Source organism: Caenorhabditis briggsae (genome assembly GCF_000004555.2).
Source record: "Caenorhabditis briggsae complete genome, chrIII, whole genome shotgun sequence".
NCBI lineage: Eukaryota > Metazoa > Nematoda > Chromadorea > Rhabditida > Rhabditidae > Caenorhabditis > Caenorhabditis briggsae.
In genome coordinates this window covers 12,403,073-12,425,652 of record NC_013490.2, presented here as the reverse complement: position 1 = coordinate 12,425,652, position 22,580 = coordinate 12,403,073, and the positions used below count along the sequence as shown (strand labels likewise).

Sequence of the window (22,580 nt, the reverse complement as noted above, 5' to 3'; positions counted from 1 at the left end):
CGCCGACAGGAGCGCCGAACTTCTAAGCTCTGTATCTCGAGAATCAGAAAAGCTATTGAAAATTTTAAACTAACAAAATATGTATAAGTTTATGCTCTATAATTTCCAATTTTCCAAATTTTTCTAGCGTTTCTAGTTCTTGAGATATAGGTACTTACCGAACCCATGTGAAATTTTCACCGCCGCAGTGTTACTTAAAATCTTCATCTCCTTTAATCTATCAATTCCAATACCCCAAACAATCTTGAATATCATATTAAAAATGTTGGGAATAGAAGTGAATGTTCCATTCTGAAAAAAGAAGGGTTACTGTAGCTACAGTAATCCTGTCTTACAGCAATAACTCCAAGATGCAGAACCTCTTTGAAATAGGCGGGAAGATAAATTTGAAAAAGTGTCATGACCATATTTACAAAAAATTGACACTGGAGTTGCGCCAAAAACGCTGGAGACGTTAGGATTTTGGCATAAGGGACTGATGGAGACTTCTGGAATTTGTCAATAGAGCGAACTTGCTTGATAAATGGAAATTACCTTTGATTTATTGATTTTCTTCATTGTATTAGCTAATAGGTATTCTCTTTCTTTTTTAGTCATTATTTTCACTTTAGATGGGTGGCTCGAAGCAGTAAAAAACCAGATAATGGACCAAATAGTGGCAAGGATTCCTGGAAAAGAATAAAAAAGGATGGCGCAATGTTGGTTGGGGGGCCACTCTTTTTTGAATTTTTTTTGGCATTTTCTGACTTGCGCATTAATTCTAAGCATGTTAGAAATATTTTTGAGGTGTCTGGACATCCATAAAGTATAAAATAATATAATAAAATGCAAATTCCTGTTATTTGCTTCTTTTTTTTTAGGCTTAGGCTAAAACGCCTTGGCACTTGAAATATGAATATTTGGAACTTTTAAAGGAGGCCAGACATGAAAAATTTTAAAGTTCTAGTTTTTTTATATATGACACGGTACAGTCAGAAAATATGTATGGCCATCCAACCATAACTCCATTTTGCCGTACAAGCGAGAACGCGAACGTTCTTCCAAGCGGCGGCACACTCCTCGTTTCATAACCGTTTTAGCGGCAGCCAACGGCAGGCGCCGTTTGGTGTAGAGGTGAACGCGCTTGTCTACCGGTCGCGTATCGCGGGTTCGATTCCCACCCATCCGTTTTCGTTTTTTTTTCTGTTTTCATGCGGCGACATCATGGAATGACAGAATATCGACAAAATGTCTGGAATTATCGCCTAACATTGAAAAAATCTAGTGTGTACTAAAAAAATAAATGCTCGTCAAGCAGCGCGCATTGGTCGCAATCGCACGACTTTCCGTCAGAATGCATGATCTCCTCTGGTAATCGGTTTCTAACCAGATTCGAGTAATTTTCCAACCAGATTCGGGAAAATTCCGGAGCAGAAATGGCTAGATCTGGTTGGAAAATTAGCCGAATCTGGTTGGACTTTCACCAGATCTGGTCGGAAAATACGAGCGGAGCGTCGTAGTGCGCGTTGTTTAGTGAACCCGTATTTTGAAATTTCCCGTACCGTAAAAAGCATTTAAAAATAACTTTATTAAGAAATCAGTAAAAGTTTCCTTAATTCTTTCTTCATTTGCTCAATTCGTCTTCCTTGAGATCGTACCTGATTTCGAATGTGTAGTGGTCAGTGTGTGCTATCGGTACGGTTTCGGTAAATTTACCGTAAATTTACTGGTGATTTACCGGTAAATTTCGGTGAATTTTTACCAGTAAATTACCGGTAAAATTACCAAAAAAGCCGTTACCGGTAAGTGAAAAAAAATCGGAAGTCACACACTGGTAGTGGTAACAAGAAAGTAGATTCTCTGCAAATCTTGATTACTTTGACACCTCCAGGCGTTTCGTGTCTCTCCTTCTTCAATCTCGTTCAATTCACTTCTGTCAGTCAAAAAAGTTCCATCGTCACTGTTCCTCTCTCCTACATCTTCTTCATTGCCCGAGGCAACAATTGAATCAATTCCGAAAGTTTCGTTATTTCCCGATTCTGTTTTCCCGTCAACTTTGAGATCATACTGATCCTTTCGCCATTTATACACTTTTTCTTCAGCGTCTCGCATAATTTCTTCCAGTGAGCACCTGTTTCGCTTCATAATTATCTGAAACCTTCGAAATTATTCTATTTTGAACAACTATGGGCAAAACAACCTAAAAAAATCAAGCACTTAATTCTCGTCTGTTGAAAGCGCAAGAAATCCGAATATGGTTGAAAAGAGCAGTGACTGGAAGCACCTGAATGGGTAACCAGGAATAATAATTTCAAAAAGCAAAAAAAAAACTGAAATAATGAAAAAATCTGAAGTTTTCGCTGATTTTTTTGGGTCTTTTCTGTTGAAAGCGCGAGAAATCCGAATCTGGTTGGAAAATTAGCTTTGTCGGATCTGGTCAGAAAATCACCGGATCTGGTCGGAAAATAAAAAGTTTCCGAATCTGGAATTTTACCCGAATCTGGATGGAAAATTTCCCGAATCTGGTTAGAAACCGATTACCAGAGTCGCCCCAAGAAAACCCCGTAGACTTTCGTGTCTGGCCTCCTTTAAACCGATTCTCGGGAAAGTTTTTCGGAAATGAAGCATTCTCAATCAGCATTTTTGATGAGATTTGCATTTTTCTCCTATTTTGGCTTTTGTGATTTGGGGCACCCAAATTTTTTGAATTTGGCGCCAAAAGTATCCCAGAGGAAGGGAAATAAGGCGTTTTTGCCTAAGCCTATAATTTTAAATAAAAACCAAACATTTTGAAAAGAATTTTCAGCCAAAATGTGCGATTTTCACTGATTTTCGCCAATTTCAGTACTTTTTTGGCTGAAATTTTTTTCAGATTTTTTTGTTTTTTTTTTAAATTATAGGCTTAGGCAAAAACCCCTTGTTTTCTTTCCACTGGGTCATCCGAAAATGGCGCCAAATTCAAAAAATTTGGGCCGCCCTCCGAACTACGTTAGCGCCGGCGTTTAGCCTAAGTCTAAAATAAAGAAGCAAATAACAGGAATTTGTAGTTTATTATATTATTTTATACTTTCTAGAGGCCCAGACACCTCAAAAATATTTCTAACATGCTTAGAATTAATGCGCAAGTCAGAAAATGCCAAAAAAGTCAAAAAAGAGTGCCCCCCCCCCCCAACCAACATAGCGCCAAAAGGATTTCAAGGGAGGTGGGTTCGAATCCGGGTGTCTAGATTGATAGGCGAGGTTCTTAGCCACTACACCACACTAGGCAGTGGCGCTAGTGGGCTGCGGCGCGACAGTGAAGGGTGGTGGCTGCGCCCTCATTTCTTTACGACAAACACAACCCTTTCTTCAGTTGGTGCGTTGGTAGACATGGTTACGCTTTTGCCTTTGAATCTAGAGGTCGCGGGTTCGAGCCCACCTGTGACATTTTTTTAAAATTCCTTTTTATGGCCTTACGATAGTGTTCCTATCGGTTTTTATGTCTTTTTTAAGGTCCTACCAGCAAAATAAAAAGTGGCCTGCCACCCTAAATCGGATGCACAAAGAGCAGCGACCACAGGACTTCCACCAGCCGACGCAATCTGATTTCCAAGTGTAAAAATCGATAGTGCTGTACTCTTTTCAGCACTTGGAAACCAATTTCCGATTATTGCATTGTTGGTAGGGATGATGAAGCCCTAAAAGAATTCCTATTTTTTCAACCCAAATTTTCTGTTTTAAACCTCGCCTAATCCCATCCCAACTCTAGCCAAAAAGACTGAAAAATATCCGAAATGTGTGGCCAGGAATGGGGTGATTACTGTAACCAAGATGTATGCAGCAACAGCTAGCTGGAGAACATGACGTGGCGAAAATCGCTCGATGAAGAACATCGAGGGGAGTACGGTAATCAGAGAACCCCAGAATGTTCCAGAGAAGATTAGGTTTTGCTCGTAGCTGGTCCAGACTAGGTCACCCTGAATGAGAGAGGTTATATCTCCAAAACTAGGAGAGCTAGAGGAAAAGTTGTAACTGAAGAATTGTAGAGCATAAAATTTAAAACATTTTTCCAGTTGGAAGTTTTTAGATAGCTAGCTTGGTTCTCGAGATATAGAGCTTTAAAGCAAAGGCGGCTGGCAAGGAGGAGGGCGCACCGCCATTTCCCTGCGTCTCCACAGCGAGAGGTGCCGCTTTCTCTGCGTCTCTCGCTCTCTCGCCGGCTGGAGCGCCCTAACTTCTAAGCCATGTATCTCGAGAACCTAGCTAGCTATTGAAAAAACTTCCAACTAGTAAAATATCCGAAATTTTGTAAGCTACATTTTCCAATTAAAACTCTTTATCTAGCTCTTCTAGTTTTCAAGCTAGAAGCCAATTTCCAAACCATACCCCATAATCCACTACAACTTTCTGTTGACCAGTGTCTTCAGCTGATCCGCACTGACCATTTGTCACTAAATCGATCTGAAAAGTCAATTTTAATATTTTCAGGCCTTTTTGCCTAAAAACCTCCTCAACAAGTGAGAAATTTGAATTTCCCGCCGCCGCCGCTGCCTCATTTCTGACAGCCAACGCTGTCGAATTCACCATACAAGTCATGGTTAGTGCGAAATGGATTCGCATGAAAGTCGTACACAGAAATCCGACCTAAAAATGTTTAAAAATTTGGAATTTTTTGAACTATCAGAACAATTCCTACCATACATAGTAAAATTATATGAAGTCTTCTGGAAAACGGATGAAAAAGTGCTGAAAAAACAGTTTTTTGGGTTTTTTTTTCAAAAAAATACTCACGAAACTTATTAGGCATTTTTAGATGGTGTCACAAAATTTTCTGACTTTTTAAAAAATTCGCTATCATTTTTTTTTTCTGTGTGATGTTTAATTTTTTGTGTATGTGTGTGTGTGTATTGGCTCAAAATGATTGATTCATTATCATTTTTCGGGAACATTATAGTTTTGGAACTGATAAGAAACTTCCTTTTGTTATTATTGATGACATTTTTGGGTTCTGGGATGAGAGACGGAGAGAAGAGAAGATGTCTGGTTTCTCTGTCTTACCAAACTTTAATTGTAAAAATGTGTAAAATTTTAAGAGCTACATTTTTGTGGTTGCTGGCTTTTAGCTAGCGTAAATGGTTTTTGAGATACGCGCTTTTAAAGTGAGCGCGACCTGATAGGAAGCTCAAAGACGGCCTCTAGAGGCGCGTACACTTTAAAGGCGCATATCTCACAAACTATAATAGAGTTATCAATTATCAAACTAAAGTTATCAATTATCAAACTGTAGCTTATAAAACGTGCTACATTTTTGTAGTTGAAAACATTTTTGTAGCTTTCATACTTCTTGAGATATAGCGCATACACCCTTTTATGTCTGCCTGTTTGTCCAGATGTCCGCAAAATTGTATATTTGTTGTATAGTGATTCCAAATTACCTTTATTTTGTTCAAATTAGTTTCATCTCATATTTTGTTCACCAACATTCTCTAAAATTGCGGAAACTGCGAAATTTTCTTGGATTGGAGCCAATTTGTGCTCAATTGAGCCCGGGGAATTCTCCAAACAATTTCATATTCTTCTGAATTCCAAATTCTCGAATTTTCTCTTTTGAAAATGTCGCTTTTCAAGAAATGCGTCGACTTGAATCCGAATTTTCGAAAACCGCTGGATATTGGATTGATTTGGTGAGTTTTCTGAATTTCTGAATTTCCGAATTTCTGAATTTCTGAATTTCTGAATTTCTGAATTTCTGAATTTCTGAATTTCTGAATTTCTGAATTTCCGAATTTCCGAATTTCTGAATTTCTGAATTTCTGAATTTTTGAATTTCTGAATTTTCAGATTTTCAGAAATTTTTCGGGATTACTGTAATTTTTGTAGTTTACATTTTTTAATTGATTTACTGTAGTTCTCATAAATTTTTATTTTCTGGCATTTCTGGAATTTGGATTACTGTAGTTTTCATTTTTCCAGGGAAGGCAACTATTGGGACGATCAAGACGTACACGACTGCTGTGACGTGGATTGGGATACTGTAGATATTCTAATCCGGAAAATCTCTAAATCTCTTCATTTACAAACGGCTCCAGAAGAATCTGGAAATTCTGAAAATCCCAAAAACCCCCAAAAAATCCTCATTTTTCTCCCAAAAATCTTACAACTTCCTCTGACAATTCTAGCTGGATATCATGCTGGATTTCAAGTTTCGATTATGGTATTTTGAGGATTACTGTAGATCTGAGTTTTCAAAAAAAAAACGTTATTTTCAGAATCCCCTAACGACGAAATCGAAAATTTTGAAATCAGTAATTTTGGCTGAAAATCCGAAATTCCTGATATCGGTGGACGCATTTTGGCAGGCTCAGGAGCTTATTGAGGTCAAAAATGCGATTGAGGTAGTTTATCAATGGGGCGCATTTTGAATTTTCAAAAATTCAAAAGTTCAAAAATTCAAAAATTCAAAAATTCAAAAATTCAAAAATTCAAAAATTCAAAAATTCAAAAATTCAAAAATTCAAAAACCTCAAAAATTCTCATTAGAGCGAATTTGCCTTTTTCCAGCCAATCATCTCCTCCATCTCCTCCACCCAATTGCTCATTATCCGCCACGTGTCACCAAATCCCGGAGTTCCGCCCCCAAAAAAGCATTTTCCGGCGCGCCGCCCGTCCTACCGTACCCAGTTAGATCTGCATGATGGACGCGACTGGGAGTGGAGTACTGTAATGGCTGGGATTACTGTAGCAAAAGTTCCAGAAGATTCCTCTTTTGCCTGGAAAGATGACGATGTTATTTTCACATTTATCAATGAAAATGGGTAATTTTATCTTTAACAGTTATTTTTGATCTCAAAAAAAATTTGTGTGTTCCCCCGTTCCCCCCAGTGCCAGTCACCATTCTCTTGAGCAAATATAGACCGCACACGACGAAAGAACCCCAAAAAAAAGCAAAAAAAAATCAGCAAACACACTTTTTTCCAGAAAATCCCATCCCGTGAGCCACACCGAGCTACTCGACGCACTTGAAGCACGAAAAGTGGGTCTCGAAGCGAAAATTGGAAATAACAATCATGTTGAAAATTTCCTGGTGCTCGATTTCCCCGAAAATTTGAACTCCCTGGTGGATTTGCTGATTCCATGGTATATGGGAAAAACCTTGACTTTGGTGAGTTGCCGCCCCGCCGCGCCCTCCCTCTTTCCCCCTCCTCTCTATACGCCTTCCGCCTCTCCTTCTGCTAGTGCCGCCTGTGGCGCAGGTGGGTGGAGCGTTGCCTATGAATCTGACACTTGTTGGTTCGAGTTTTGCCGAGGCCAATTCCTTTTTAAAGCTTTTTTCCAGCCAAATTTCAGAGGTTTTTTTCAGTACGAAGGTCCTCCAAACTACCCAGACTCCTCCCGTCTAGCCCAAATCATCTCCAAGCACAATGTCAACATGGTCCTTGGAGAAAGCTCACCAATCCCAAATCCCGAATACCTAAAATTCTTCAAAGTTCCAAGTCTGAAATTCATCGTATCCCCTCAATTATCCAACTATTTTAAGTCATAAAAAATCGTTTTTTTTTCGAACCGCCTTTCTCATTTATTCATCTCAATTTTCAACAAAAAAAAAAGGACAAACACAAACGAAGAAAAGCGATGGGGATTTTTTGTGGTGTTTGGGCGTATAAACGGTGTGGGTTGCTATAGATTTTTCTCAGAAGCAAAAAAGCTATCAAAAATCAAAAAAAAAAAAAAGAGAGAAACGACGAAGAAAAAAAAACAACAGGAACCAGCCTGCCAAAAAAAATAAAGACATTTTAAAGAGCGAAAAAAAAACAACATAAAAAAAAGAGGCAAACAAGATGTATATACGAGTTTTAGGATAGATTTTCTGGAAGGGGGAAGGGCTTAGATGATTTTCAGATTTTTTCTTTTTTCGAGAAAACCGGTTAAAATAGCAATCGGGTAGAGAGAAGGGGAAAAGGGGGGCGGGGCTAGTAGGGGGGTTGACACCAAAATCAACAAAAAACAAAGAAAAAAGTGCCCAAGAAAAATATATAAATAGAAGAAGAGAAAAAAGAAAAAAATCTACTGCGCGCGAAATTTAAAAAATGAATAAAGAGAAGGAATTTTGGGGGTTAGATAGAGAAAAAAAAAGATAACAATATATATTTTTGGGGGGAAAATCGGGGACTTTTAAATGACATGGGGGCGAATTTATATATATATACGGGTGCTATATATGGGGATGAAAAAAGAAAAATGCGCTTCCAGGCGCCATACAAACATTCTAAAGGGGACGGGGCGATAATAATAAATAATATAAAGGGGCGGGGCTTATTTTTTTTGGAATTTTTTGAGGGCTCAATGGGAGGAGGTAAGGGGAGCTCTGGGGAACCGAGACCAGCTCGTGTCTGCTCTAAAATAACCCTAGGATGGATAGTAGAAAAACCATTGAAACACCAAAACGACGTCGAGACAAGGGGGCGGGGCCTAAAAACATACAAAAAACACTCTCTGGGGGGATCATTTTACACGAAAACGCGTGGGCGGGGCGAGCACCAGGCTCAACAAAAAAGAAAATCAATAAAAACCACTCTAGATGGGAAAAAAGATGTACTGTAGGTCGACGGCGGCGGTGGCGCGGGGGCAATTGATCAACAAATAAAAAAACCAATAGTAGGGGCACAGCCCCATTCGCAAAAAAATACACAAAAAAAACAACAAAACCAAAAAAACTGGAAAAAACTGGGGGCAAAAACTGCGGAGCTCAAAAACCTTAAAGGATAAAAAACACTAAAAAATCACATTTTTGCGGTGGGAGGGGGGGCAGACATTTACAAGAAGAAGAAGGGGTGGGGGAAGGGATCCTCGTGGCTGCTGCTGCTCAATCTTTGCTCAATCAGAAGTTTCTAGAAGAATCGAAATGCTCTAGATCTGGCCAGTTCCAGCGGCGGCGGCTGTCGATGGCGATGCTGGCAGGAAGCGGTAGAGGTAGAGGCGATAGTCCTTCGAGGCAAGAACCACCGATCCATCGTCAACGAGGGCGACGTCGAAGCATTGAGCGTGCTTGACACGCGACTCGAGGGCACCAATCATTGTGCCGTCCTGAAAATAATGGTTGAATTTTGATTACTGTATTTCCAGAAATCCGTCAACATTGAGCTCAAAAACTGCCAGCTTTGAGCTCGAATATCTCGCTTCCTGTCAAAGATAGCAAGAAATTTTCAATTGATAAAATGGTGCTGATTTTATGACAATCATTTTATCAGTTGAAATCTTCTTGATATCTTTTATAGAAACCGAGATAATTCAGCTTGGAATTATCTAACTTACCTGCGAGAAGACAGTCAAATTGAAGTTGTTATGGTTATCAGCAACAACCACCTCTCCCAACGAGTTGATTCCAACGCCAATCGGATAGTTGGTGACGCCTTCTCCACCAATTTGACGCAAATATTGTCCCTCGTAGGAGAACACCTTGATGCAGTGAGCACGATTGTCCGAGATCAGAATCTCGTTCTTGTCGTTGGTGCACACGCCGTTGGGAAACTCCAGATAGCGAGAGCACGAGAACTTTTGCAAAATGTTGCCGAACATGTCAAAGATGATGACTCGCATCACTTTGCACTCGACCACAATGATCCGTCCCTTGTTGTCGACACACACTCCACGCGGATGTTGAAGAATGTTGGCGCCAAACTTGCGCAAGAATTGACCGTATTGATTGTAGACTTGAATTTGATGAGTCGGCGACCGCTCGGTGACGACAAAGTCTCCAGTGGTACGATTCACGGCAACACGGTTCGGGTACAACAGCTGCCCGTCGCGCTTTCCGCACTCTCCGAATTGGAACTTGAAGCGGCCGTCCTTGTCAAACACCTGGATACGATGGTTGTTCGTGTCGGCGACGACAATGTCTCCCTGTCCGTTGACAGCCACTCCAGATGGTTCAGTGAATTGGCCTTCCATGACTCCAAACTCTCCAAACTTGCAGTGATAGATCATCTTCTGTCGTTTGATCTGAGAGCGAGATGGTGGGAAGAGCGTCTGGAATTTCTCCTCATCAACGTTTCCTCCCTCGAGGAGTCCTCCAACTGATCCAACTGGCTCAACTCCAAGACTCCATTTATCGTATTGCGATGAGAATGGATCAGCGCTGGCGGCGGCTCCGTTAAGGGCACTGAATGGTCCAAGCGATTGTGAGGATCCTCCAAAGTCCTTGTTCGGCCGGAGGAGGTTGGAATCCGAGAAGGCATTCATTGGAAGCGACGCGGCGACGTGGTGTGGTGGCGAGCGGGACAGTCCGTTCTGCTCGATTTGGATGCCACGAGTTGATCCCGGGGCTCTGCCAATTGGCGTTGGCGGCATTCCAGTCTGCGCTGATGGCATCAGGAAGTCATTTGGAATGGCGATAGGATTGGAATTTCCTCCACGTACACTTCCGAGAAGCTGTTGAACTGCACTGGACGAGTTGCTGTACAATCCGGCGGCTCCGAGGTACTCAATTTCGCACGACGTGTTGAGCACTCCGCTGGTCTGAAAATAAAGTAATAATATATATATATGCGTAAAGGGATATTGTTATGGCCCATATGGGCTTATTCAGCTTGGTAAAACCTATTTTAAACCTAATTTACCAAGCTGAATGACCCAAAGAACCCGGAAAAAGAGCCCAAAGAATCCCGGGGGAAAAATGACACAGGGCATGCTCACATCGGGATTGAAGCCCAGGAATAGTTGAAGACGAGTGTCGAGCAACTGTTTGAACACCATAACCTCGGCTGGCGACGAGAACGACATGAGGCGTCGGGAGAACTCGATGGTTTGCGAGAGCTTGTCGGCCATTGATTGAATCCGTTTGTCGACCATTGTGAGTTGGATCTGAAAATAAGGAACATGGTCATTTTGTACTTTTATCAGAAAGTGTGAATAGATCAGTGTCCCCTGATTACTGCGCAAGATCATCTTGCCAAGATAAGCCAGGCGACGCTGTTAATAGTGATTTTCGTTCCCCTTATCCCTCCATCCCACCCTCCCTACCCCTCAAATCCTTATCACCCCCTCTCAATCCCTGGGTGGTCTCCATGGGTGGTCTGAGACCAGGTCTCGTGGGAACCTTATCTAGCCAACATCTCTGGATTCAGATCTCTCGTTTCCGGTACTCATCCCTATCTCTACTTGTCATCTTTGCGTACACCCCTCTCTCGAGTGGGTGGCAAAAAAAAATGGGACTCTCTTGTTAGATAGGAGGTCATCTTGTTGCGCAATCAGACATACTCAATTATTGTTAGGCTGGATCCATTGTTTCCACGGTTCATTTTAACAAAAACACAGCCAGCGGGTGGTCCTTATTGTTTCTCTGGCTACTGTAGTCTGACCAGACAATAAGTAGGGCATTGTCTCGTAGGGTGGTGGAACATTGGTGTCTGAGCAAATATGATCTCTTGGACAGCGAGGCGAGCCAACTAGGAGCAAGGCTTAGAGCATCGAAACAAGACTTGGCCCTCTAATTTATAATAGCTACAAAATGGGCCAAATTTCGACCGATTTAAGCTGACCCAAGGATCATTAAGAGCATCGAAACAAGATCAATACACTGAGAAAGCGAAATTTCAATTTTTCCCAAATTTTATGGTCTAAAAAGCCTGGGAAAATTGCTACAAAATTAGCCTAATTTCCACTAAAAAAACCCCGCGAAATTTGAAATTCAAAATCTTCCTAATCCCTCAAATCCCCTATACTATGCGTCAAGGCCAAACTAGAGGGAGGCAACATTCGACCTCCTTTTACCGCCTAATTTCCTTCTCCTTTAATCCATGCGACACAGGGGAAAATGACCTCATTAAACCACCATAAACACCTCTTTGGTCAATTCTTTGGGCTGCTGTTTTGATTGTTGGGTCAGCAGCAGCATCAGCTACTCAGATCAGATATCGACAAAGACACCTGGCTCATAAAATTCCGGGCGGTCCGGGGACGGCTACTCTACTGGTAATTAGGACCCCCCCCCCTCCCGATAGTTTTGATCTCGCCGCTTCTGTTAGGGTAGCGATGGCCATCTGGCACCTTATGCTATATTTGCAAGTTCTATGATTCAAATTCCAGCATTAATTATGCTTATTTAACGCTATACATACGCTAATTTTGCACTCCAAAATCCCAGAAAAACTACCTGCTTCGCCGCAAACGCGTTATCAATCTCCTTGGACAGCTGCTTCTTCTGCTCCTGAATCGCTTGGAGCAGCGTGGACACCGTTTCGTCGAGCTGCGCGTGAGCATTGTGCAGCGAGGCCGTCAGGATCTGTTGCTTCGAGTCGACCTGGAAATTTAGACAATACAAATGACCAATGTCCATATTTGTACATCGTATTAAGGGGTCCCCTCATTTTTACACCTGTCCCTACTTGGGATGGATCGAAAGTGTTGATCCGTTCTCAAAGGGCAAATAAGGTGAGATGTATGAGGATTAACAAGAAAAAAGATGCCTCACCTGCTTAAACATGTCCAGCATGTCAGCGTGCTTGTTTCTCGCGTCGGCGATGAGTTGCTCCATTTTCAGCAGCTGTTTGTCAGCAACCTGTAAAACATAATTTTTTGGGGGGGGGGGTTTCTGGGTAAAAATGGCTATTTTTAAGGCCAAATGGGCCTTTTTCCAGGCCTTCGTCAAGGGGAAATACACCAAGTTTTGTTCATTTTCTGGGGAAGCTGAAACCCCTCAGAAAAGCACCTGACACTCTATTTCTCTCTGTCTCTCACTCTAATCCTCAATCTATAGTAGTAAAATAGAAAACTCTTTGACACAAAGATTTTGGGGATTATCTATCTCTACAAAGCTCGGTATTGCATACATGTCCTTATAAGGAGGACAGGTGCATGACATATCTGATCTGATGACATATATATAGTGAGAGTGAGAGCAGATGTTGTCATGTGCTCCTTCTTCTTCTTCTTCGCCTTGATTAGGCTCTCTATTCATGCGTGATGATCTACTATGTCACGACTCCGATTCGCCCACACATTAATCACATTATAGGGTTACACTACTGTTTCTAATTATTCTCATAAATCCTAAAAGCCCAAATTCAAATTCAAATGATTTGAATCAAAATAACTTAATTACCGTAAAGTTTGAGCCCATATATCTCGGCTCCTATAAAAGATATCAAAAACGTGTCAACTGATTAATGTTCGTGGTATTGTGATAAACAATTTATCAGTTGATCACTTCTTGATATCTTTGACAGGAATCGAGATAAATTGGTTCGAAGTTAGGAGTGAGGGGGGCCCTTCTAATACAGGTTTTACGGTATATGTAAAATCATGAAAGGAATCAAATGGTAGCGATTTCCGAGCTATTAAACTAAGTCAGAAAAACGTTATTTCTGATTTCCACCTTCCTCAAACACCTACATCTGAAATCAGCTCATACTGATGTGTTCCAGCTGGATGGTCCGCCTGAGTACAATCTCTGCAGATCGCCAAATTGCACGTCACACAGAAGAAGACGAGCTCCGAAGCACGATGCTGGAGACAGAGCACTGGCCGCTTTCCATTCCCGAGTAACATCATCGCAGCGGCTGCCTGTGGAGAGTGTTTTCCACCCAACGACGCCAACAACTGACTGCGTTCCGAGTCGGAGCTGCTTGGTGTAGAAGACGTCGTGGAGGACGCCGACGATCCAGCTGGTGTGAGCTCCACGACTCGATGATCGGCAAAGCAGTGCATGTACTTGTGTGCCATTGTGCAATTGTCGCACAGATTCGCGTTGCAGTCTTGACAGAACGATGTTGCCTGTAATTTCTTCTCAATGCTTATACATTTTCTGACTTTCCCGATTCCCCTACCGTCTCATTAGACTTGCATCCATTGCAATGAACCGCTGGAACCGGAGCAATCACAGGCGCCACGGCGGCATTGTTGTTAAGGAGTCCTTGCATCATGGCGGCGATTTGTGCCTGATGCTGCTCCTCGATCGTAGGCGAATCGCTCAATGGTGGTGATCCAGAGGTGGAGGACGTGGGGGAACTGAATCCGAATCCAACGACAGGGTTGGACGGATCCGAGCCAGCCACCATTGATGGACGGAGGTGGGCGTTGGGGACGGGGATCGCGGCTGATGGTGTTGGGGCGCCTCCGTTTCCATTCTCGGACAGTGCCAGGTTGGCGAACAACTGCTGCTGCTTGTTCATCACCGATTCGAGACCAAAGTCGGTGAGCAGCGAGTCGAGACCGAGTTGTACACTGAAAACAGGGCGAGCTTATAGTTGGAAATTTGAGCCTGGAGACGTGAACTCAGAGCTGCTAGGGCCTGGAGCCTCTAGCCTTGAGCTTTAAGCCTAGCTTGTCGTAGCTCAAAAACTAGCGATTTCATAGCTCAAAAATTGGTGACTTTCTAGCTTGAAAATCGGCGAATTCACAGCTCAAAAATAGACGATTTTTGAGCCACAAGCCTCGAGCTTTAAGCCTAGATTTTCGTGGCTCAAAATTGGCGATTTTTATAGTTCAAAACTCCTTTTTTCCGCTAGAATTTCCAGCTTTCTCACCTCAACTGAGTCTCCATGTTGCACTGCGGGCAGATGATACGTTCCGGCTGCTCAAGATGTTTCGCCAGACAACCCTTGCAAAACGAGTGGAAGCACGCGAGAACCTTCGGATCACGATACGGTTCTAGGCACAGCGTGCACTTGATGATCTGCAAAATGGATATTTTGGAAGTTTAAGATTGACAGAGAGGCGGGAATTCGAAATTTCGCAAATTTGAGGGATCCTTGGCGAGGCAAAGATTTCAGAAAATAGGGAATTCATAGGTATAGTATAACCTTCGGTGACTGTCACAGAAGGGGCGGCCGTTTCGTGTCATCCTCGTCAAAAAAAATGGATGGACAGAAGGTCATTTTTCATGGCGGCAGCGGCACGCGCGCCAAGATTTTTGGCCCAAAAATTGAAATTCTGGGCCTTGTGAGCTTCTAGAATTACACCGAAATTGGGTATCGGGTTGCCAGAATTTCACAGGCATGGAGGTCTCAGTATGGCCAGCATTGAGGTCGAAAAAAGGGCGAAAACCAGCCGTGGGCCCTCTCATGCGTAAATCTTGACCCAGAATTCTCTATACTGTCGTAATGCATAGCTATGTGGAACAGATGGGCGCTTTGGGCAGCAAAAATGTCGCAGATGGTACTCCAGCGAAAAAGTGACAGGTCCTAATAGTACAGTACGGTGGTGGTGGTGACAGGGGAGAGGAGACGGAGGAGGCGGAGGGAAGAGTAATTGGCGATAAAAAAGAAAGAAGACACTATGGGGAGAAGAACAGTGCGATGTGAAAAAGTACTGTATGCCTGTGCCACGTCTCCTTATCATAGAGAGAATGGGAGAATAACAATTTTGAGATAGGAGGAATGGCGCCATGTTCCTCCTCTAGCTGTTATCAGTAGCAGCTATGTGGTCGTTTCCAATTTTTCTAGGAGCCAATAAAAGCTTCTAGAGGAAAGAATCTACCAAGAGCAAGAGATATAGCTAGTTTAAGCTAGCTAAATCTAGCCAGAGCAAGCTAGAGCTAGCTATAACTAGTTAACGCTAGCTGGAGCTTAGTTAGAGCTAGTTCTAGCTAGCTAGAGCCAAGCCAGAGCTGGCTGGAGCTATCTCGAGCTATCTAGAACCTTCTAGACCTAGCTAGAACCATCTAGAACCAGCTTAGACCTAGCTAAAGCTAGCTAAACTTTCTAGGAGCTTGTAGAGCTAGATTACACTAGCTAGGACAATCTAGAACTAGTTATAGCCATAGCTAAACCTAGCTAGAGATGTCTAGAGCTATACAGACTAGAGTTATCTAGAGCTGGCTAAACCTAGCTAGCTGGATCTAGTTAAAGCTAGTTAGAACAATTTAGAGCTAGTTAGAGCTATCCGGAGCTGTCCAGGGCTATCCAAAGCTAGCTAGACCCTATCTAGACCTAGCTAGAACCTCCTAGAACCAAAATTAGACATATAGCAATGTCCATAATGAGGAGAGAATGCCAGAAGGAGGCGGAGCCTATCTATCCCTATCCTAATAAAGAGATAGCAGGTGGTTCGGTACCATCTGCTCGGATCGAATCGGATCGTAAAGAAGAGGTATATGTGAACACGTGTCACACTAGACGAATAAGAATTTTTATTGAAACGAAGCGAAACGAATCGGACGGGACAGCGATGAGAAATTGTCCGAGAGCGTCGGTGGGCTTTTAGGAGAGAACAGAGAGGAGGAAAGATGAGTCTCTCTCTCCCACACACACACAAGAACTAGGCGGTCTCGGGGAGCGTGTGGTTGGGGAGAGGACGGGACGAAACATTGGCTGTAGAGTGAAAAGCGTCGGGGGCGAGAGAGAGCGAGAGAGATGAGAGAAATAGATAGACACACAACGGACTGGTACTATTTTCCTATTTTCCCTCACTGTGTCTTTTCTCTCTCTCTGTTTGGCGAGAAACAGAACGGACGGCACCAAAGCATCCGGAATATGGAATTCCTGCGACTCTAAATAGCCAAGACTCCTGGTCCCTTGGTCTAAGAGGCGGGCGCCAAGGTTCCCGAGACTGGCAGTGCCAGCGGCGCCCAAAAAAAACGACGACAGCCGGCCAGCCGAGGCCAATGTACCCAAAATTTATGGCCAATTGGAAAAGGGATCCGATGTCTAGACCAATGGGTGATGAAATCGAAGAAAACGAACACCCTGTGCGCCGCGCAAAAAAAATGGGAAATCTCGTGGGGAGCGAGCGAGCGCCTAGACTCTCTTTGTGGGCGGAGTTTGGTCGCCGCGGGAGGAAAGTGCTTGGCGATCAGAGATCAAGAGATGGAGAAGAAGCTTCGAGAATTTCCGATTAGTAGGGCTCTTCTATAAGAAGACGTGGCTGAAAAAGAGCCTTCTAGGCCATTCTGAAGCCTTCAATTGGTCTAAATTCGGTTCTAGGAGGTCTAGAGCACTTGGAATCATCAGAAAATGGTTTTTCTGAGTTTCAAGCTGAATTGGCCCAAAATAGGTTCTAGATAGCCTATTTTGCTCCAAATGTGCTCATTTTGAACACCGGCTTATCCAATGACCTTCAGACTGGTCTAAAATCGGTTCTAGAAGGTCTAGAGCAGCGGAATTTAGAGGCCTAGGACTCGGTGTTCCGAAATCATCATGAAAGCCTATTTTTCAAAAATTCGAAAAAGCCAAATTGACCTAAAATCGGTTCTAGAAGGCTCTAAATCGATTTTAGATCGTCTAGAGCACTTGGAATCATCAGAAATTGGTCTTTTTTGAAATTTCAAAAAAGACCAATCGGAATCCTCAGAAAATGCATTTTTCAAAAATTCGAAAAAAAAATCTTCTGGAAGATTTTGAGCCAAACTAGCCTAAAATCGGTTCTAGGAGGTCTAGAGCAACGGAATTTGGAGTTCTAGGACCCCCAATTTGACTCATTTTCGACCTTCACAAGCCTCTTTTTCGATGACGACCGATTGGCAAGAAGAAGAAGAAAATTTCACGTTTTTTGCCACGTCATCTCTTCCTCTCACTATCTCGTAACACACACACACATATAAAACTGCCGATGTACGTGTGTTCGCTGCGAGGAAACGACGAGAGATTGGGCGCCGTGTGAGAGACGCAGACACGAAACGAACTGCAAACGTTGTGTTGGAAGGGGAAGCGGGCGCGAGAAGAAATGCGGGAAAAAAAGAGGGAAAGAAACTTCGAGATGAGAGGAAATTTGGAAAATTTTAGGCCAACGGACCAAAAGGAATATGGGGCGAATTCTTGTTTGTATTCCCATATGACTATTTCTGTGTGTATATATATGCATATTTACGATTTCCGTGCGCGGAAAGCAATCACAAACAAGTGGGTGTGACACCCGGAAAGGCGGGGAAAAATTAGAAAAAATCGAAAAAAAAATTTTTTTTCGTCAAACAATTTTTCTTACCTCCTGAATGACTGGTGGTGGTGTCGGTGCCAAGCCAAATGAGCCGGCTAGCATCGGCTGCGACACGGCTGAAAAAAATGAGTAACATTTCCAGAAAAATGAAAAAATTTTAGGCTAAAAAACAATTAAAAACAAGGAATTTCGTGGATTTCGAGCTAAAAATGCGCGGGGGGTGTTGGGTATTGGGGTACGAGGCGACACCGAGTCCTACGACAAAATGCAGAATTTGGGTCAGATGTGTTGGAATTTTCGGGAATTCGATTTTCAGATGAAATTTTCAGATTTTGGGAAGAAAGATTGCATTTTTGGTTGGAAAAAATTGGAAAAATTAAATAAAAAACAACTTTTAACCTAAAAAATCGAAAAATATTTTTTTTTCAAAAAAAAACCTTTCATCAGATGACGAACGAAAATCTTTTGAAGGCGTTGAACGCGCTGAAGGATTACATCATATGTTGGTGTCATGATAATACAATTTTTCTAGACTTTTAGATGACTAAAATTTGAGCTAAAATCGATTTTTTTTAGATTTTGACACGTATTTCTATGACGCGCTACGCAAAATGATGACATAAATTCAGGAAAAAAGGCGCCAACCTAAATTAATTTTTCGAAAAAAAACATTTTTTTGGCGCCAAAATTTAAAAATTCAAATTCCTTTAAAAAAGGCGACAAACCTGATCCCCAAGAGTTTGGAATCGCGACGCCGGCGAACGTCGAGAGTGGAATCGGACGTCCGGCGGTGCCGAAAATCTGCGACATGGTGTACTCGTCGCTGCCGGCCGTCGTCGTCGTCGACGCGCTGCTCCCACCCAGAGACTCCGATTCGCTCATTTCACGTTCTCTGAAATCTCGAAAAATCTTGAATTTTTAGAATTTTTGGGGTCAGAAAATGTAGAATTGAAGTTTAAAAAAATGATTTTTTTTTGGGTCAAAAAACGTATAATTTGAGGAAAATAGCAGTAAAAATAATTGCATCCACGCGCCACTGACCATAAATGTGCCACTGGCCGTATTAAAAAAGTTGAATGGGGAAAGGGAAAAAAAATCGGTCGAGTGTGATCTAGAAAATCAAAAATCCTTGGGGAAAAATTGTTTATTTACAAAAGTTCTAAACAAATTCCGCATCCCTGACCAGCACGAATGGAGAGAGGGGCCAAAACTAAATAAACAATATATATATATATATATATATATATCTATTCTGGGTCTTAAGCCCCTAGGGACCAGCGATTTTTATCGATTTTTGAGTTCTCAAAATTTGCCTCCCCTCTCTTCAAAAATTTTGAAAAGCGGCGCCCTTCTTGTACGCCATTCACCCTTTCTCTCATTTCGGCGCTCGTGGCGCAGGCGGGTGCGGCGCAGCCTTTCCTGCGAGGTCCGGAGTTCGAATTTTGCTCTGGCTAAAAGTTTTTGCTTTCTTTTTTAGCGAATTGAAGGGATTCTAGAGGCAATTTATGATGGTCAAACTAGAAATTTTGATTTTCAGTCTTAAAATTTTGAGAAAATTAGCTAAAACGACAAAAATCGCTAAAATTCAATTTTTTTGGGTTACTGTATCTTTCGTTTTTTTTTCTGGTAATTTTGAAAAAAAAACCCCCAAATTATCTGTTCAAAGTCTTTAACTTTGATTTTTAAAAATTTCTGAATTTTTGATCATCTCGCTTCCTCTCAAAATCCCAATTATATAGTTCCACACGAGTTCTAAACTAATTGTTCAGTGGAGCGCGTTTACACCTGCGCGTGCCCTTAAGAGCTCATGACCTCATTAAAATTGATACACTCGGGTTATCATTTAGGTCACTTGGTTGATGTGTGGTATATATACATACTCCTCCAACCTATAGCTCCTAGCCCTCTAGCTCCTAGCCCTTTGAGCTCAGATATATGGGTTACCGTAAGAGATATCAAAATTTTGTCAACTGATACAATATTGCTGATATTATGGCAAACATTTCATCAATTGAACACTTTTTGATTTCTCCTACAGTAACCTAGATAATTGAGCTCAAATGAAGAGTTTAGACTTTGCACAAGGTTACCTTTTACTTCAAGCTCAATTATCTCAGTTACTGTAACAGATATCAAAAAGTGGTCAACTAATAAAATGTTTGGCATAAAATGCTTAACATTTTATCAGTCGACCACTTTTTGATATCTGTTACAGTAACCCAGATAATTGAGCTCGAAGTGAAAGTACAAAAAAGGACGTTCTAATAGTACATTTAGTGTATGACTAACTGCTAGTTGTACCACTCATGGTACCATGGGTGACGTGGCAGGTGGAAATGGAAAAAGTGGAGACAATAGGAAGAAGAAGGAGGAAATGAGTCAGAAAGAGACAGTTTGTGTGTAGTATGGTATGGGTTGGAGCCTAGAGCTTTAACCCTAGAGGCGTCATTGATTTTGAGCTCAATTATCTTGATTACTGTAACAGATATTGAAAAATTATCAACTGATAAATTGTTTATTGTGTTATGGGCTACATTTTATCAGTAGACACTTTTTTGATATCTCTTACAGGAAGCTAGATAAATAACCTCAAAGTGTAAGGCGCCTTGGGCAGAAGGCTTAGCTTTCTAGCTCCTAGCTTTGAGCTTATCTATCTCGGCTCCTGTAAAAGCTATCAAAAACCTGTCAATTAATAAAATGTTTAATATTTTATGAGCTATATTTTATTAGTTGACCACTTTTTGATATCTCTTACAGTAACCGAGATATTCGCGCTTCAAGTTTACGGCACCGTTGGCATAAGACCTAGCCTATCACATCAAAACAAGATCTACCGTAATCCTTATCAAAGCCTCTAACATGGCAATTAGAATTCTAAGAAGTACATATTCCAAGTAGTGCAAAAAGGGACCCCAAAAGAAGGGGGTCCCCAGAAGAATAGGGTGAAGGCTGAGCAATGGAAAAAGAGAGAGTGCTACGACTACTAGTGTCCAAAATGGATAAGCTCGTGTCTTCAGAAGGCGTGGTGTGCAAAGAGAGAGAGAGAGAGGGTGAAGGAGCAGTGAAAGAATGATAGAATATTCGAGAAGCCTCCCCGAGAGAAATAGTATATAGATACGAGGAGACGCAGAGAAACAAGGGAAGAAAGGGGTTTGGAACACCCGAAGAAGTGTGTCTTGTGAGTGAGAAAAGAGTGTCGTGAAAAGAGACATTTAAGCTCCGCCCACTTTTTTCTCTAATAATGAAAAGAAGAAAAAGAAGAAGTGAGAATGGGGGGGGGGGGGGGGCGGCGACCGAGGTACAGTAGTCCCTGTCAAAATAGTAAATGGGAAACTACGATTTTTATTGGAAACCAAAGTTTTTTGATTTTTCAGATTTTCTCCAAAAATCAAACATTTTGAAAAATCGGGAAACCAAAAATTCTGGGTTTTCAGTCAAAAATTCAGAAATTCAGAAATTCAGAAATTCGGAAATTCGGAAATTCAGAAATTCAGAAATTCAGAAATTCAGAAATTCAGAAATTCAGAAATTCAGAATTTCATAAATTCAGAAATTCAGAAATTCAGAAATACAGAAATTCTGAAATTCTGAAATTCTGAAATTCAGAAATTCAGAAATTCAGAAATTCAGAAATTCAGAAATTCAGAATTTCAGAAATTCAGAAATTCAGAAATTCGGAAATTCAGATATTCAGAAATTCAGAAATTCAGAAATTCAGAAATTCAGAAATTCAGAAATTCAGAAATTCAGAAATTCAGAAATTCAGAAATTCAGAAATCGGAAATTTTAAAAAATCGGCAAATCACAAAATTCTAGATTTCTGAAAATTGAAATTTCCTAGTTCCCAAAAATAGAACATTTCAAATTGTAGAATATTTGGACAAAATTTGGACAGCCTGAAGATCCTGAAAATTTGATTTTTTCCAAAAATGCGGAAAAATTGAAATTTTCAGATTTTCAGATTTCAGAAAAAATTGAAAATTTGGAGGAAAATTGGATTTTTAAAAAATTTTAGAAAAATAGAAAAATGAATTTTCAGAGTTTTCTGTCAAAAATCAATAATAAAAAAGAACTAGAAATTGTGAAAACTTGAAAAAATGGAAATTTTAAAAATTCTAGGCTTCTAAAAATCGATATTTTAATTTTCAGATTTTTCGAGAAATTCGAAATTGGAGAATTTGAAAAATAGGAATTCAAAAAATTGTGGAATTCTTCAAAATTTTCTAAAAATCGAAAGTTTTTGAAAATTCTGGTTTTTCAGGTAAAAATAGAAAATCGAACATTCTTTAAAACTTCTATGGGTCTGTTTGTCCGGATGTCCCCCATATTCTAACCGGTTTCTATCGCTATTTTCTAGATCCATTGAAGCTAACGAGGCCGTGTCGTTATTTTTTTTTTTACATGATATGTATATTTTGGCAGCCACCACCACCACCACTAACAGACGTCTCTCCGTGGCATTATCCTCTTTTCTAGACGACGTCGCTGTACAACAACTACTTTGTCGTCGTCGTCGACGTCGTCAAAACAACGTGTCTAATAGAAAAAGGAGAATTTCAGAGAGAGAGAGAGAGGGAGATGTCTCTCACTGAAAAAACAAGTCGAAGCTTCTAAAAACAAAAACAAAAACAAGAAAAAGGGATTTCGACCACGGCAGGATTCGAACCTACAATCTTCTGCTCCGTAGGCGACGCGTTATCCATTGCGCCACGCGGCCACGTTTGACCCTGGAGGCAGAGGGCGTATAGGAGGGA

At 41.4% G+C, this 22,580-nt stretch overlaps 3 protein-coding genes and 1 non-coding gene across 4 annotated transcripts in view; 1 reads left to right on the top strand and 3 right to left on the bottom strand.

Moving 5' to 3' along the window:
- The window catches only part of CBG12247, a gene marked incomplete at both ends in the record, with an annotated part of 6,029 nt that extends 1,264 nt beyond the window's left edge, over positions 1 to 4,765 (bottom strand). Inside the window, 10 exons of the mRNA XM_002642619.1 lie at positions 181 to 291; positions 336 to 488; positions 535 to 668; positions 1,812 to 2,130; positions 3,321 to 3,397; positions 3,479 to 3,656; positions 3,702 to 3,935; positions 4,345 to 4,419; positions 4,465 to 4,602; positions 4,655 to 4,765. Of these exons, the coding sequence (XP_002642665.1) occupies positions 181 to 291; positions 336 to 488; positions 535 to 668; positions 1,812 to 2,130; positions 3,321 to 3,397; positions 3,479 to 3,656; positions 3,702 to 3,935; positions 4,345 to 4,419; positions 4,465 to 4,602; positions 4,655 to 4,765 (1,530 nt within the window). The remainder of the gene's footprint in view (positions 1 to 180; positions 292 to 335; positions 489 to 534; positions 669 to 1,811; positions 2,131 to 3,320; positions 3,398 to 3,478; positions 3,657 to 3,701; positions 3,936 to 4,344; positions 4,420 to 4,464; positions 4,603 to 4,654) is intronic.
- An 806-nt stretch (positions 4,766 to 5,571) lies between these two features.
- CBG12246 lies at positions 5,572 to 7,501 on the top strand (the record flags this gene model as incomplete). The annotated part of the gene is made up of 6 exons (XM_002642618.1): positions 5,572 to 5,642; positions 5,932 to 6,172; positions 6,228 to 6,353; positions 6,520 to 6,773; positions 6,937 to 7,120; positions 7,319 to 7,501. 6 exons carry the CDS (start codon positions 5,572 to 5,574, stop codon positions 7,499 to 7,501), a joined length of 1,059 nt encoding a protein of 352 aa, XP_002642664.1.
- A 1,364-nt stretch (positions 7,502 to 8,865) lies between these two features.
- On the bottom strand, positions 8,866 to 18,708 carry Cbr-ncl-1 (the record flags this gene model as incomplete). Its single annotated transcript, XM_045244529.1, has 10 exons — positions 8,866 to 9,042; positions 9,271 to 10,473; positions 10,651 to 10,818; positions 12,107 to 12,256; positions 12,428 to 12,514; positions 13,348 to 13,728; positions 13,782 to 14,178; positions 14,481 to 14,629; positions 17,875 to 17,942; positions 18,552 to 18,708. 10 exons carry the CDS (start codon positions 18,706 to 18,708, stop codon positions 8,866 to 8,868), a joined length of 2,937 nt encoding a protein of 978 aa, XP_045094806.1.
- Positions 18,709 to 22,471: 3,763 nt separating this feature from the next.
- CBG28539 lies at positions 22,472 to 22,543 on the bottom strand. The gene has a single exon. It is a non-coding gene (tRNA).
- Between the last annotated feature and the right edge of the window lie 37 nt (positions 22,544 to 22,580).